General features: G+C 49.4%; 1 protein-coding gene across 2 annotated transcripts in view; it reads right to left on the reverse strand.

Annotated features, from left to right (window-relative positions):
* Positions 1-512: 512 nt before the first annotated feature.
* Positions 513-16,687, reverse strand: part of LNX1 (ligand of numb-protein X 1) — a 254,678-nt gene continuing 238,503 nt past the window's right edge. For both annotated transcript variants that reach the window (XM_030191389.1, XM_030191388.1), the window contains one exon: positions 513-2,331. In XM_030191389.1, coding sequence (XP_030047249.1) covers positions 2,196-2,331 — 136 coding nt within the window. In that variant the 3' untranslated portion in view covers positions 513-2,195. The remainder of the gene's footprint in view (positions 2,332-16,687) is intronic.

Below are 16,687 nucleotides of genomic sequence, written 5' to 3' on the forward strand. Positions count from 1 at the left end.
CAGCTGGACTCGGCCAGTGCCACTGTGCCTCCTGGTGGAAATTGAACACAAAAAGCACAACCAAGTGCAGTACTTTTTTCTCTGGACCCCCATTACCGCCCGTTCTGGACTTCATCACCCCCCAAGTCTGTTACCAATCGAGCACCAGTCTCTCCCTGGTACTCTTACTTTAGGAGGCTGCTGGAAAACACCTCTATCTTGGGGTGGTGCTTGTCTCTGGTCACCGAATCCTCAAGTCAGCGCCTGGCTTGCAGCTGGTGTCTCTGGTAGACATCTTGCTCTCTCAGGCTGTGGTGCTCTTCATGTGGTCCTTCAAGGCTCCACTGATCTTGTCTGTAGTCGGTTCACATGTGTTGGCTCTTTGACCCCACTTCTGGTACCATTATGTGATGAGCGCCTCATGCAGCTCTTCAACCTCCAGACTATGGTGCTTCTCATGTCACTCTTCAATCCCTTGTATGGGTCACCATTTATGTCTTGAGCGGGGGGGGGGGGGGGGGGGGGAGCCTGGTACAGCTTAGCTCTCTTTCTCTGTGTTTCTTCCCCTCCCAGACACAAGCAACAAGGAACAGTTCTTAGAAATATGCCAAGGTCCTTTATTATAGATCTCTAAACAAAACACAGTTTTGGCTTTGGCAGATATATTCTCTCTGCAGTTTCTCAACCAAAGTCCTCAGACATAACATTCTGTAGTCTCATGTTCTTCTTCTTCTAAGTACAGTTCAAACACAAAGAAATTACAGCTCTGGCTTTCAGAGCTTAAACATCTGGGCCTCACCTCCTTCCAGGGTCTTAGGCATTCCTCAGCATTCTGTTTGGGGGTCTCCTTATCCTGGGTTGGGAAACCTGATTACTTCTGCTGGCTACTAGTGTCCACAACTCCTTAGCCCAGCCTTCCCTTTGGGGTCCTCTTTGCCCCAGATGGGGTAGCCCATTTACTCCTGCTAGTCATCTTCTGTGAGGGAGATTGTCTCCCTGGGCAGGGGTTCTTTCCTCTGGTTTCTTCTCTCTCCTCCTGCCCCTTTAGCTCTCTCCTTTCATATCAGGAGTTCTCAAGCCCCTCCCTTTGGTGCCCCTCCTTCTCTTGATTGTCTGATAGGCATTTTGAGAAACTAGAAGCTTCTCCTTTTAGGTGGCTTCCCTGTTTCCTAGGGAACACTAAACCCCCTGTCAATCCTTGGAATTCCGCTCTAGGCTTTCTTCCCCTCTGGAGCTCTAAATCCCTCCTAAGGTTCCTTTATATACAGCCAAAGTAGGAGACATGGAATGGGTGCCCTGACTGCTCCTCTCAACACCACAGTGTACACAAATTTAGGTCTCCTTTACAAAGCTGCGCTACTGATTTGCGGCATGCTGAATTAAAAGAAGCTCATTCAATTCCCATGGTCTTCTTTGCATTCAATACATGCTAATTGATAGCACTGCTTTGTAAAAGGTGCCCATATTTTGGGATAGCCTCAGCAAGAGGTACATTTCTATAGCCTATATGCCATCATTCTGTTCAAACTTGAGGGAAAATCTGGAAAGTTAGTCAAAAATGTGTTGTCAGTGCAATAAAAGGTATGAGCTTTAATTACATACATTCAAGTGGCCAGATGTGGCTACCACACTACTTTGTCTAGAAGAAAATTTTTTACATTGATTGGGCCTCTAGCCTCACATTTACAAGATCCTTCTCCAGAATAAAGTCCATCTTCCAGCTTTCTGGTGCCCTTTTCTTGTAGTGTATGGGGTTGACTTCTTGTCTTATCTCATGTTAGGTTTTCATTGTATTGAAAATTTAAAAAAAAATGTCTTTCAACCCTCATTGACCTTGATATTGAGTACTTCCTTTTTGTTGAAGACCACTCTTGGCCTATTCTCATATATGCCTCTATTAAAGTTGCTTGTCTTCAGAGAAAGATAAATTACTTGACTGTAATGTTCTTCTACTAACATCTCAGTGAAGTTATACAACTCACTCTTCTCCCCTTTTCAAAAATTTTCATGACTACTTTCTATCTTTAGTAATCATCAAACTGAGTGATAGTTGATCCACTATTGTGTGTTTCTCTTCCTGGATATGCTCAGAAACTTTCTAACAGTGCATGCGACACAGATCATGGGTGCATATATTTAACTTCACAGAGCTCATGTAATCAGAGCATTACATGTAAGTAATTTCTCTTTATTACTCTCTTGTTTTGCCTTCACTGTTACAATAAAGAGCCAGGCCAGGACACAATAGTAAGTGCAACTCTTCCTTTCATTTCCTTCAGCATCTTCACTAAAGAGTTGTTTGTCATGCCTGATGCGCTCTTGCCATTCACAGCCAGAAGAATATCCCCACATCTAGAACATAAAACAGAGAAATAATTTGTAAGCCATAAAATAGTGGCAGCAAATAGAAGTACATCATAGAAACATAGAAACATGATGGCAGATAAAAGCTGTATGACCCATCCAGTCTGCCCATCCTCCGTAACCCCTAACTCATTCTTTTCCTAAGCGATCCCACATGCTTATCCCATGCCTTTTTAAATTCTGGAACAGTCCTTGACTCCACAACCTCCACCGGGAGGCCATTCCACGCCTCCACCACCCTTTCTGTGAAATAGTACTTCCTTAGATTATTCCTAAGCCTATTCCCTCTTAACTTTGTCGTATGCCCCCTCATTCCAGAGCGCTCCTTCATTTGAAAAAGGCTCTCTTCCTGTACATAAATGCCTCTAAGATATTTAAACGTCTCTATCATGTCTCCTCTCTTCTTCCTCTCTTCCAGCATATACAGGTTGAGGTTCCTAAGCCTGTCCCTATAATTTTTGCATTCAAGACCGCTTACTAATTTTGTAACCGCCTTCTGGACCAACTCCATCCTGTTTATATCTTTCCGTAGGTGCGGTCTCCAGAACTGCACATAATACTCCAAATGGGGCCTCACTAGAGTCTTATACAATGGCATTATCACCTCCTTTTCCTGCTGGTCATGCCTCTCTTTATGCACCCAAGCATCCAGAGAGCATAGCCAATCATTTTCCTGAATCATAGGGAGGCAGGTGCCCAGAGAAACCATCCTGAACTTTTCTTTGACAAGAAGTTTGTTCAGGGCCCTTAGGTTTTAAACTTGTTTAATTGAAATCTAGCATATTTGTGGGGCAGATGTGATCTCTTCCTTCAGCTAAAATATAGCAATCTTGCCATTGTTTATCATTGGCTTTACTAAGTGCATCTTTAGACAAAATTAATCAATAGATGTTAATTAGACTGACATGGCCTTCAAAATTTGATGTTCTCTCCACTAAACATATTCAAAGTGTATATCACGTGTTAGGTCATGTTTCATTTGTGTATTTCAGTGATAATACATGCTTATGATATTCTTACAAAACTACTGGACAAACTAGGGCTCGGCGGAAACATCATTAAGTGGATAAAAAGTTTTATCACCTCCAGATCTTATCAGGTCAAATCAACCACATCAATATCACCTGCGTGGCCATCAAAATGTGGAGTCCCCGAAGGATCACCACTATCCCGATCCTCTTCAACCTTATGATGATCCCTCTGGCCAAATCCGTATCCAGATCTGGCCTAAATCCCTTCATCTACGCTGATGATGTCACAATATTCATCCCCTTCCAATCCAACCTTACAGAAATCTCAGAGAAAATAATCATTGCCATGAACATCCTATCATCCTGGGCCAATGCTTTCAAGATGAAAATGAACAAAGAAAAAACTCAATGCCTAATCCTTTCATCACAACACTCCACTCTGCTCCCAACCATCCTGAACACCCCTGACGTTACAATCCCAATATCTGACAATCTAAAATACTAGGAGTAACATTAGACAAACACCTAACTTTAGAAACTCATGCAAAAGCCACGACGAAGAAGATGTTCAACATGATATGGGTACTGAAAAGAGTAAAACCATTCCTCCCACAGAAAACTTTCCACAATCTAGTACAATCCACAGTACTTACCCCACGCCGACTACTGCAACAGCATCTTCATCGGATGCAAAATCCAAATCATGAAAAAACTCCAAACCGCCCAAAAACACAGCAGCCAGACTCATTTTGTGGCAAATCACGATTCGAAAGCACAAACACCACTTCGTGAAAAACTTCACTGGCTCCCTATCAAGGAACGAATAAACTTCAAAGCCCACGCAATGATCCACAAGATCCTCAATGGAGAATCTCCAAGCTACATGTCCAACTTCACTAACTGAGCATCACTGTGATTGAAGGGGTATGCATGGTTGTGCATATGCAGAATCTGAGCCCCTTGGGGAGCAGGGGTGGGGTAGCAAGCTATGTATGGAGTATGGATATCAATCTTTTCCTGCAGTACAGGGATAGGAAGAGGCTTTTGGAGCTTTTCCTGCCAAATGCCTATTTTACCGCATTAGTTTTCTTTGTTGATGTACGTGATGGGGTGGGGGGGGGGAGGGTAACATACTGTAACAATCACATTCCACCTTCCCTGTTTTTCCCTCCTGCAAGGGATGGATTTCTTCCTCAGCAGAAATCACTGTGGATACCTGCTGACCCAGCAGGATGTGCTTGGCATTCTGGGTGTTCTCGTCTCTGCAGTACATTGCACGGGGCATAGTGTGGGAGTAAACACAAAGTTGTCCTTCTCCATGCCTGTTGTTGCAGTGTCTCCCCTCCCAAATTCTTATTCCATTAGCTCATCTTCCTCTTTTTGGCAAAGATCCAGGTGCAGAATCTCAATATCACTTTGTATTTGTTTACACCGGAGTCTGCAGACGCCTCTCCGGTACTATGTAAGCCACATTGAGCCTACAAATAGGTGGGAAAATGTGGGATACAAATGTAACAAATAAAAAAAACTTGATCGATCTTCCAGCCAGGAACTGGTCCAAATCCTCTCGAACATATCTCAATCTACATCTTCCCATCTGCAAAGGCCTCAAATACAAAATCTACTACGCATCCAACTTCTCTGTTATAGGCAGCCAAAGTGAATGATACATACCTGTAGCAGGTGTTCTCCGAGGACAGCAGGCTGATTGTTCTCACGACTGGGTGACGTCCGCGGAAGCCCCCACCAACCGGAAAAGGCTTCGCGGGACGGTCGGCACACAGGGCACGCCCACGCGCCATGCCGCGGCCGTCTTCCCGCCCGTGCGCGACCGCTGCCCGCCAGTTGAATGACAAGCAATAAAATATGAAACACAAACTCCAAAGGGGAGGAGGGAGGGTAGGTGAGAACAATCAGCCTGCTGTCCTCGGAGAACACCTGCTACAGGTATGTATCATTTCACTTTCTCCGAGGACAAGCAGGCTGCTTGTTCTCACGACTGGGGTATCCCTAGCTCTCAGGCTCACTCAAAACAAGAACCCAGGTCAATGAACCTCGCAACGGCGAGGGTACAACAGAAATTGACCTACGAAGAACAACTAACTGAGAGTGCAGCCTGACCAGAATAAATTCGGGGTCCTGGAGGGTGGAGTTGGATTTACACCCCAAACAGATTCTGCAGCACCGACTGCCCGAACCGACTGTCGCGGTCGGGTATCCTGCTGGAGGCAGTATGTGATGTGAATGTGTGGACAGATGACCACGTCGCAGCCCTTGCAAATCTCTTCAATAGTGGCTGACTTCAAATGGGCCACTGACGCTGCCATGCTCTGCACTATGAGCCGTGACATGACCCTCAAGAGCCAGCCCAGCCTGGGCGTAAGTGAAGGAAATGCAATCTGCTAGCCAATTGGAGATGGTGCGTTCCCGACAGCGGACCCCTAGCCTTTAGGGTCGAAAGAAACAAACAATTGGGCGGACTGTCTGTGGGGCTGTGTACGCTCCAAGTAGAAGGCCAATGCTCTCTTGCAGTCCAATGTGTGCAACTGACGTTCAGCAGGGCGGGTATGCGGCCTGGGGAAGAATGTTGGCAAGACAATTGACTGGTTAAGATGGAACTCCGACACCACCTTCGGCAGGAACGTTGGGTGGGTGCGGAGCACTACTCTGTTGTGATGAAATTTGGTATATGGAGCATGAGCTACCAGGGCTTGAAGCTCACTGACCCTATGAGCTGAAGTAACTGCCACCAAGAAAATGACCTTCCAGGTCAAGTACTTCAGATGGCAGGTATTCAGTGGCTCAAAAGGAGGTTTCATCAGCTGGGTGAGGACGACGTTGAGATCCCATGACACTGCAGGAGGCTTGATAGGGGGCTTTGACAGAAGCAAGCCTCTCATGAATCGAACGACCTAAAGGCTCTCCAGAGATGGCTTTACCTTCCACACGATAATGGTAAGCACTAATCGCACTAAGGTGATTCCTTACTGAGTTGGTCTTGAGGCCAGACTCTGATAAGTGCAGAAGGTATTCAAGCAGGTTCTGTGCAGGGCAAGAACGAGGTTCTAGGCCTTGCTCTCACACCAAACGACAAACCTCCTCCACTTGAAAAAGTAACTCTTTTTAGTGGAATCCTTCCTAGAGGCAAGCAAGACCCGGGAGACACCCTCAGACAGACCCAACGCAGCGAAGTCTACGCCCTCAACATCCAGGCCGTGAGAGCCAGGGGATTGAAGGTTGGGGTGCAGCAACGCTCCGTCGTTCTGCGAAATGAGAGTCGGAAAACACTCCAATCTCCACGGTTCTTCTGAGGACAACTCCAGAAGAAGAGGGAACCAGATCTGACGGGGCCCAAAAGGGCGCTATCAGAATCATGGTGCCGCGGTCTTGCTTGAGCTTCAGTAAGGTCTTCCCACCAAAGGTATGGGAGGATAAGCATACAGGAGGCCGGTCCCCTAATGAAGGAGAAAGGCATCTGACGCTAGCCTGCCGTGTGTCTGAAGTCTGGAACAGAACAGAGGCAGCTGTGGTTGTCTGAGAGGCGAAAAGATCCACCGAGGGGGTGCCCCACTCTCGGAAGATCTTGCGTACCACTCTGGAATGGAGCGACCACTCGTGCGGTGCATGACTCTGCTCAGTCTGTCGGCCAGACTGTTGTTTACTCCTGCCAGGTACGTGGGCTTGGAGGAGCATGCCAAACCGGCACGCCCAACGCCACATCCCGACGGCTTCCTGACACAGGGGGCGAGATCGGTTGCCCCCCTGCTTGTTGACGTAATACATTGCAAACCTGATTGTCTGTCCGAATTTGGATAATTTGGTAGGACAGCCGATCTCTGAAAGCCTTCAGTGCGTTCCAGATCGCTCGGAGCTCCAGGAGGTTTGATCTGCAGATCCTTTTCCTGGAGGGACCACAGGCCCTGGGTGTGAAGCCCATCGAACATGAGCTCCCCACCCCAGGCGAGATGCATCCGTCGTCAGCACTTTCGTGGGCTGCGGAATTTGGAATGGACGTCCCAGGGTCAAATTGGTCCAGATGGTCCACCAGAGCAGTGAAGTGCGGCAACTGGTGGAGAGGCGGATGACATCTTCTAGATTCCCGGTGGCTTGGAACCACTTGGAAGCTAGGGTCCATTGAGCAGATCTCATGTGAAGACGAGCCATGGGAGTCACATGAACTGTGGAGGCCATATGACCCAGAAGTCTCAACATCTGCCGAGCTGTGACCTGCTGAGACGCTCTGGTCTGCGAAGCGAGGGACAGGAGGTTGTTGGCCCTCGCTTCGGGAAGGAAGGCCTGAGCCGTCTGGGTATACAGCAGAGCTCCTATGAATTCCAGAGACTGGGTGGGCTGGAGATGGGACTTTGGGTAATTTATCACAAACCCCAGCAGCTCCAGGAGTTGAATAGTGCACTGCATGGACCGGAGGGCTCCTGCCTCCGAGGTGTTCTTGACCAGCCAATCGTCGAGATATGGGAACACGTGCACTCCCAGCCTGCGTAGGTACACCGCCACCACCACGAGGCACTTTGTAAACACTCGTGGAGCGGAGGCGAGCCCAAAGGGCAGCACACAGTACTGAAAGTGTCGTGCGCCCAGGCGGAATCTGAGATACTGTCTGTGAGCTGGCAGTATCGGGATGTGAGTATATGCATCCTTTAAATCCAGGGAACATAGCCAATCGTTTTTCTGAATCATTGGCAGAAGGGTGCCCAAGGAAAGCATCCTGAACTTTTCTTTGACCAGGAATTTGTTCAGGCCTCTCAGGTCTAGGATGGGACGCATCCCCCCTGTTTTCTTTTCCACAAGGAAGTACCTGGAATAGAATCCCTGCCCTTCCTGCCCGAGTGGTACGGGCTCGACCGCATTGGCGCTGAGAAGGGCGGAGAGTTCTTCTGCAAGTACCTGCTTGTGATGGGAGCTGAAGGATTGAGCTCCCGGAGGACAATTTGGAGGCAGGGAGGTCAAATTCAGGGCGTATCCGCACCGCACTATTTGGAGAACCCACTGGTCGGAGGTTATGAGAGGCCACCTTTGGTGAAAATATTTCAACCTCCCCCCGACCGGCAGATCGTCCGGTACGGACACTTTGAGGGCGGCTATGTTCCCGTGGATCCAGTCAAAAGCCCGTCCCTGGCTTTTGCTGTGGAGGCGCAGGGGGCTGCTTAGGCGCACGCTGTTGACGGGAACGAGCGCGCTGGGGCTGTCCCTGTGCCTGACGAGGCCTTCGGGCCGGCTGGTTGTACCTACGCTTTGCAAAAGAATAGGGTGCAGCCTGCCTGGCCCGGGAAAAACGTCCACCTGCTGAGGTGGATGCTGAAGGCGCCCGGTGGGAGAGCTTGTCGAGAGCGGTTTCCCGCTGATGCAGTTGGTCCACCATCTGCTCGACCTTCTCACCAAAAATGTTATCCCCCCGGCAAGGGACGTCGGCCAGTCTCTGCTGGGTGCGGTTGTCCAGGTCAGAGGCACGCAGCCATGAGAGCCTGCGCATCACTATACCTTGGGCCGCAGCACGAGATGCCACGTCACAGGTGTCATAGATACCCCTGGACAGGAACTTTCTGCACGCCTTCAGCTGCCTGACCACCTCCTGATAAGGCCTGGACTGCTCCGGCGGGAGCTTCTCGACCAGGTCCGCCAGTTGTTGCACATAGGTCCGCATGTGGACGCTCATATAGAGCAGGTATGACTGGATGCGGGTCACGAGCATGGAGGATTGGTAGGCCTTCCTCCCAAACGAGTCCAGAGTGCGAGACTCCCGCCCCGGGGGCGCCGAGGCGGTATCCCTCGAACTCCGTGCCCTCTTGAGAGCAGAATCCACGACCGCCGAGTCATGGGGCAATTGGGGCCGCATTAACTCTGGTCGGAGTGGATCCTGTATTGGGACTCTGCTTTCTTGGGAATGGTGGGGTTAGTTAACGGTCGCACCCAGTTCCGAAGCAGTGTCTCCTTGAGGACATTGTGCAGCGGCACCGTGGAGGACTCTCTAGGTGGCGATGGATAGTCGAGGACCTCGAGCATCTCGGCCCTCGGCTCTTCCACAGAGACCACGGGGAAGGGAATGCTGATAGACATATCCCGCACAAAGGAGGCAAAGGAGAGGCTCTCGGGGGGTGAGAGCTTCCTCTCCGGTGAAGGCGTGGGGTCCGAGGGAAGGCCCGTAGACTCCTCTGAGGAGAAATATCTAGGGTCCTCCTCTTCCCCCCACGAGTCCTCATCCTCGGTATCGGACATAAGCTCATGTAGCTGAGTCCTGAACCGGGCCCGGCTCGACGTCGAGGCACCGAGGCCTCGGTGTCGTCGAGCGGTGGACTCCCGCGCCGGCGGGGACGGAGCTCCCTCCATCGACGTCGACGGGGACTCCACCTGCGTGGCGTTCGAGACCGGCGCCGCAAGCGGCGGCGGTTGTCGACAGCCCGGCGCCGGGCTAGAGCTCACCGGCGCCACAGACATCGGCGCCGAGGGCGCAAGCACCCCCGGCGCCGGCACGCCTGGCGCATCAGCCCTTCCAGGATCCCCGGAAGGATGGCTCTGAGGCACTCGTCCAGGCCCGCTGCCGGGAAAGGCGGTGGGGCCGGTAGGGGTGTCGGTGCCAGAAGCTGATGGGGTCCAGGAGACGGCACCGAGGTGCCGGAACCCTGACGCGTCGGTACCTCCACGACCGATGGGGACCTCTCCTCTCGACGATGACGCTTCGGCGCCGCCTCCTCTCCGATGTCCGGATGCACCGAGGGCGACCGGTGACGACGCTTCTTGTCTTTCTTCCGATGCGCGTCACCGGTGCCGGGAGGTATGGAGGAGGAGGAGGACGATCCCCCTCGGTCCCGGGGAGCCGGGTCAGACAGGGTTCGGTCCCGAGGGCCACGGGCTGAGGGAGTGACCGGGGCCGACTGCCCACGCGGCCGCTCACCTCTACCCTCGCCAGCGGACCGGCGGGCCGACGGGACCTGTTCTCCTGGGGTCGATGCCATCGGTGCCGATGTCTCGGGCATCGATACCGGTACCGAAGGGCCGGGCGTCGATACCGATGCCGTCGAGGTCGACGTCGAGGGGCCGGCGCAAGTTCCAAAAAGACGGTCCCGCAAAACTTGCCTCGCAACCTGAGTCCGTTTCCGGAGACCGAGACACAGGGAACACAACTTGATATTGTGCTCCGGCCCGAGGCACTGGAGGCACCAAGCGTGGGTGTCGGTCTGCGAGATCGGCCGGCCGCAGCGACCACACTTTTTAAATCCACTCGGGACCCTTGAGGACATCGACGGAAAAATCGCGTCGGTGAAGTCAAAGTCGTCAATGGTGGCTGAAATCACACCACGAAAAGGAAAACGACCGTGCGGCCACTAGGCCGCAACGCGGCGTCCCCGCTGGAAGCGAGGGAAAAAGGGAGCGCGTGCTCCACACGCGCAGGGTTTCTTTTTTTTTTTTTTAAAAGAAACCGGACGGTAACTAATTCAAAGTGAACAAAGAAAAAGCACGATCCGCGTAAACGTGATCGAAATCCGGCGGCTGAAACAGAGAGAGCGGCGAGGCACGACTCTCTCCAGACACGGAAAAAAAGGAACTGGCGGGAGCGGTTGCGCACAGGCGGGAAGACGGCCGCGCATGCGCGGTGGGCGTGCCCTGCGTGCCGACCGTCCCGCGAAGCCTTTTCCGGTTGGTGGGGGCTGCCGCGGACGTCACCCAGTCGTGAGAACAAGCAGCCTGCTTGTCCTCGGAGAACTCTGGAACACCTTACCTAGACATATCCGAAAAACCAATGAACACCTACCCTTCCGAAAGCTGCTGAAGACTTACCTCTTCAAACAAGCCTACCCAAACGACCCAACTTAAGTCTCGAACCTAACCCACACCACTACTACTACCCACACTCCAATCCTTCCCCCACATCTCTTACTAATGTCCCACTCTACATAACTGTGTTATCTCTGTGCTACATTGTACCATACTTTGTATTATCTCTGTGATACTTTGTACCACACTTTGTAAGCCGCACTGAACCTGCTATCGAGCGGGAAAGAGCGGGGTATAAATGCCACAAATAAATAAATTAATTTATTCGAGCTTTCAGTCACTGGTGTAGAGCAACAAGATATAGGGGCTCATTTTTCAAACAGAAAAACATTGAAAAAGTGGCACAAAGCAGCGGACATTTATTTTTCCAAATATGTTTATTTCAAAATACATTTTTAAGGTGGTTTTCTATGCAGTTTGTACTCAGTTCATCTAAATCTCAAGGGGGTGTGTCAGTGACATGTTGGGGCAGGATTTGGGCATTCCCAAAACTTGGATGTTTTTCTGCCATAATGGAACACAGCAAAAATGTCCAGGGCTAAAAGTTAGACGACTTGGTCTAGACCTGTTTCAATCATGACTAAGTCACAATAAGGTGCCAGGTACTAGGTGCTAGGTACGGATGGGGAGAGGGATCTTGGGGTGATAGTATCTGAGGATCTGAAGGCGATGAAACAGTGTGACAAGGCGGTGGCTGTAGCTAGAAGGTTACTAGGCTGTATAGAGAGAGGTGTGACCAGCAGAAGAAAAGAGGTGTTGATGCCCCTGTACAAGTCATTGGTGAGGCCCCACCTGGAGTTTTGGAGGCCGTATCTTGCTAAGGATGTAAAAAGAATTGAAGCGGTGCAAAGAAAAGCTACGAGGATGGTATGGGATTTGCGTTACAAGACGTATGAGGAGAGACTTGCGGACCTGAACATGTATACCCTGGAGGAAAGGAGGAACAGGGGTGATATGATACAGATGTTCAAATATTTGAAAGGTATTAATCCGCAAACAAACCTTTTCCGGAGATGGGAAGGCGGTAGAACGAGAGGGCATGAAATGAGATTGAAGGGGGGCAGACTCAAGAAGAATGTCAGGAAGTATTTTTTCACGGAGAGGGTGGTGGATGCTTGGAATGCCCTCCCGCGGGAGGTGGTGGAGATGAAAACGGTAATGGAATTCAAACATGCGTGGGATAAACATAAAGGAATCCTGTGCAGAAGAAAGGGATCCTCAGAAGCTTAGCCTAGAATGGGTGGCAGAGCTGGTGGTTGGGAGGCGGGGCTAGTGTGGGCAGACATATACGGTTTGTGCTGGGGCTGGTGGTTGGGAGGCGGGACTAGTACTGGGCAGACTTATACGGTCTGTGCCGGGGCTGGTGGTTGGGCGGCGGGGATAGTGCTGGGCAGACTTATATGGTCTGTGCCAGAGCTGGTGGTTGGGAGGCGGGGATAGTGCTGGGCAGACTTATACGGTCTGTGCCAGAGCTGGTGGTTGGGAGGCGGGGTCGGTGGTTGGGAGGCGGGGATAGGGCTGGCCAGACTTATACGGTCTGTGCACTGAAGAGGACAGTACAAATAAAAAAAGTAGCACATATGAATTTATCTTCTTGGGCAGACTGGATGGACCATGCAGGTCTTTTTCTGCCGTCATCTACTATGTTACTATATAATAACCAGATGACCACTGGAGGGATTAAGGCATGACACCCCCCCCCCTTACTCCACCAGTGGTCACTGACACTCTCCTACCCCTGAAAGATGTGAACGAAACAGTACATACCAGCTTCTATTACAGCTTCAGATGTTATGGCCAGTCGTATTAGAGCAGCAAGGAGGTCCCTGGAGTAGCCTAGTGGTCAGTACGGTGGACTGTAGAGAAGGGGACCCAGGTCCATATCTCACTCTAACTGGTACACTTGTTGTAGAATGTGTGAGCCTTCCAAAACTCACCAAAAACCTACTGTATTTACATTTAGGTGACACCTGCAGACATAAGGGCTATTGTAGTAGTGTACAGTAGGTTTTTGTTGGGTTTTGAGGGCTTACTGTACAACATAAGGGGTAACAGTGAGATGTGTACCTGGGAGCTTTTATGCGAAGTCCACTGCAGTGTCCCCTAGGGTGTCCCACTGCTCCGCTAGGATGTCTGTGTGGCCAATCTACTAAAAATGCTGGTTCCCTCATACACCCCAATGGCTTGTTTTTGTGCACTTTGCCCCTGGACGTTTTTTTTTTCTGAAAATGGTCCTAAAAGATAGATACACTGAGCAAAAAAGATCTAGCAAATGGCCATTTTCGAAAAAAAAAAAAAAAAAAAAGATAGATGCTTTTCTGGTTCGAAAATTGCTATGTTTGCCACTCGATTTTTGGACGTTTTCAGCAAAACGTCCTAAATTGGACTTAGATGTCATATTGAAAATGCCCCCTCTGGCACAGCATCTCACATTATGGTAAGCACAGTTTTAGTAATACACTATGGAGCCTATTTACTATGATAATACTAGTGGAACTATGCCCGTTTCCTCAACAATGAAATGGGCCCTAGGAAGGCTATCATGTAAGCTTTTTTTTTCTATCCCCTGCCCTCCCCTCCATGTCCACCAATTCTTACCTCCCCTCCCCTTCCCTCCATGTCCAGCGATTCTCCTTTTCCCTGCCCTCCCATCCATGTCCGCGATTCTCTCCTCTACTGTCCTCCCATCCCATCCATGTCCATCAATTCTCCTCTCCTCTGCCCTGCCCTCCCCTCCCCCTTCCCTTCCTCCCTCCCTCCCTCCCCTCGTCCCGCAATTCTCTCCTCCCCTCGATTTGTACCTGAATGTTCTCTGACTGGCTGGTGCCAGCTTCCGTTCCATTCGTAACATCCCTCCTGACGTCAGCTCTCATCAAATGTTCCCTTCCCTCTCACTGTTCCGCCCTCTGACGTCATTATGTCTTGACACGAAGGCGGGACAGTGAGGGGGAATGGAACGCTGGAGGCTGGCTCACGTCAGGAGATGTTACGAATCCAGGCAGCCAGGAGATGTTATAAACCCAGGCAGCCAGACATGGAATGTTGGAGGTGCAAATTATTATATAGGATTTTTCAGTTAAAGCAGTTAACCTATGGTAGCTGCAAGACTTCCTTGGTAAATGCTGGAGGTGTTCCCAGAACTTAAGGAAAGGCAACTATGCTATACTGGGGCAGTGGCTGCTATCATGTCTTAACAGTATAGCTGTTAATGCAGAATGGAAGTGTAGTTAGTGTGCTTATTACTTGACTATGCCAATCGATAGCAGAGTCAGATACACTGTGCAAAGCCTTAAGGTTTCCAGGAAGGCACGAATGAGCACATATTGAAAATATATTTCATTTGCTGATTGACCCCACAGAGGCAGTGCGGATCATCTCTGAAGCCCCAGTGCCATTTGTTGAATATGGACAAGGGTAAAGTGATTCACATAGGGAAGAATAACCCAAATTATAGTGACACTTTTTCCTAAAGAAAAAGCTTGCAGTTTTGGTGTGATCATTGACTCAAACTTGTCAACATCAGACCAGGTTGCCTCAGTGATGAGGAGAGTTTTCGGCAATTTATGTCTTATTGGACAAATATGGATTTTGCTACCCAGAGGACACATGTGAACAGTGATGCAGGCAGTGGTATTAGAACACTTGGATTATTGTAATTCTGTGTACTTCGGGCTACCAAACAAACAATTGTTGTGGCTGCATTTAGTCCAAAATACTGCAGCCAAGGTCATTACAGGGCATAATGGATAGGATTGAGCTACCCCTCCAGTGGGAATTACACTAAGTTGAGGTTGAGAGACTTAGGAGCAATGTCAGGAAATACTTTTTCACAGAAAGAGTGGAAGATGCCTAGCATGTCCTCCTACGAGAGGCTGTGACAATAAAAATGGTGATGGAATTCAAGAATGCAGGGAATAAACACAGGGAACAGTGTAGAAAAAGAATGAAATTCAATTAAAGCAAAACTTAAATGACCTCATAACTGGAGTGAGCTTTGATGCAGCTTCAGAGGTTGGAAAGAAAGACCAATTCCAGGCATTCTTCTACTGTCTTGGTCCCGCAAATGACAAAGCAGATCAGGATAACGGCTGGAGTGGGCTTTGACGGCAACTCCGGTAGTTGGGAAGTAGGACTGGTGCTGGGCAGACTGGTTTGTGCCCCAAAATTGGCAGGGAGAGTCAGTGATTATCGAAGAATTGGAACCTGTGCAGAGTTCCAAATTCAACCTTGGCCACCTTGATGGGCAGACTAGATGGATTGTGCTGATCTTTATCTGATATCATTTACTTTGTTACTATGATACACTGGCTACCCATCTCAGAATGAGTGAGTTAGTTTTAAGCTTGCCATGTTGATTTTTCAAAGTCTACAGGACATGATTCCTCCTTGTATTAAAATTAGTATTGTTCTGTACTGCCCCACTCAAGTGTTATACTTCAGTCAAAGTCAGTTACTGGTGTTACCATCTGCTAGTGAAGTCAAGCAAATAGCCACAACCAAATGCACAGGAGGAAAGTCTCTTTCAATTGAAAGGAAGCTCTAGAATGAGGGGGCATAAGATGAAGGTGAAAAGGGACAAACTCAGAATTAACCTGTGAAAATACTTTTTCATGGAAAAGGTGGAGAATTCATGGAATGGCCTCATGATGGATGTAGTAGGACAAAAACAGGAACTGAATTCAAGAACGCTTGGGAGAAGTACATAGGATCTCTAAGGGAAAGGAAGGGATGGTATATGGCATGGATGGGAAGACTGGATTGGCCATATGGTGTTCATCTGCCTTCATTTTTCTATGTTGCTATGCTAATGCTTTATGAGTAATGAGTCAATCTTTTGGACCTGCTGTTGGCATTAAGGTTGAAAATACAGGCCTTTCATAGGCAGTTAAAGATGTGGCAGTTTTCCCAGTATTCTGAGGATGGACTGGATGTCTTGGGACTTGGGTTTTAGAAATTTTGTATTATTGTATATACTTGCTTTTGGAAAGGGAGAAAATTGATGTTTATATATGTATTGTAATATGATTTTATTATTGTACCCTACAATGGATAGGGACTGCCATCTTGGAAAGCAGAATGTAAATTCAGAATTTAGTAAATTAAATCACTCTTGGGCCTCCCAATGCAGGGGCGTAACCATCCCTCCAATTTTGGGGATGCCCTGGGTAGTCTGGGGGGCAAGGCATTCCTCCTTCTTCCTCCTCTCCCCCACTCCATGTTTGCTAAACATACCTTTGCTGGCGGGGATGCTTGAGGACCCACCAACCAAAGAAATGTGGTTTCTGAGCCGCTCCCCTTCTTGCATGTTTCTGTAATGTGGATGTTGGTGGCGTGCCTCCAGCCTCTGACCCCAGGACTCCCCAGACATGTTCAGTTCTTGCGCAAAATGAGCATGCGTGAGAAGTCCTGGTATCAGTAGCTGGAAGCATGCTGCATACTTTCATATTAAAGAAGCAGTGAAAGAGGAGGGGAGCAGTTCGGGCACTGTATTTCTTTGGCAGGCAGGGTTTCGGCATCCCTGCCAGCTGTTTTAAAGGGGTGTTACAGTTCTGGAGGAGGAGGCCTGAGCCTAAAGTGGGGGA

Source organism: Microcaecilia unicolor, chromosome 2 (genome assembly GCF_901765095.1).
Source record: "Microcaecilia unicolor chromosome 2, aMicUni1.1, whole genome shotgun sequence".
NCBI classification, from domain to species: domain Eukaryota; kingdom Metazoa; phylum Chordata; class Amphibia; order Gymnophiona; family Siphonopidae; genus Microcaecilia; species Microcaecilia unicolor.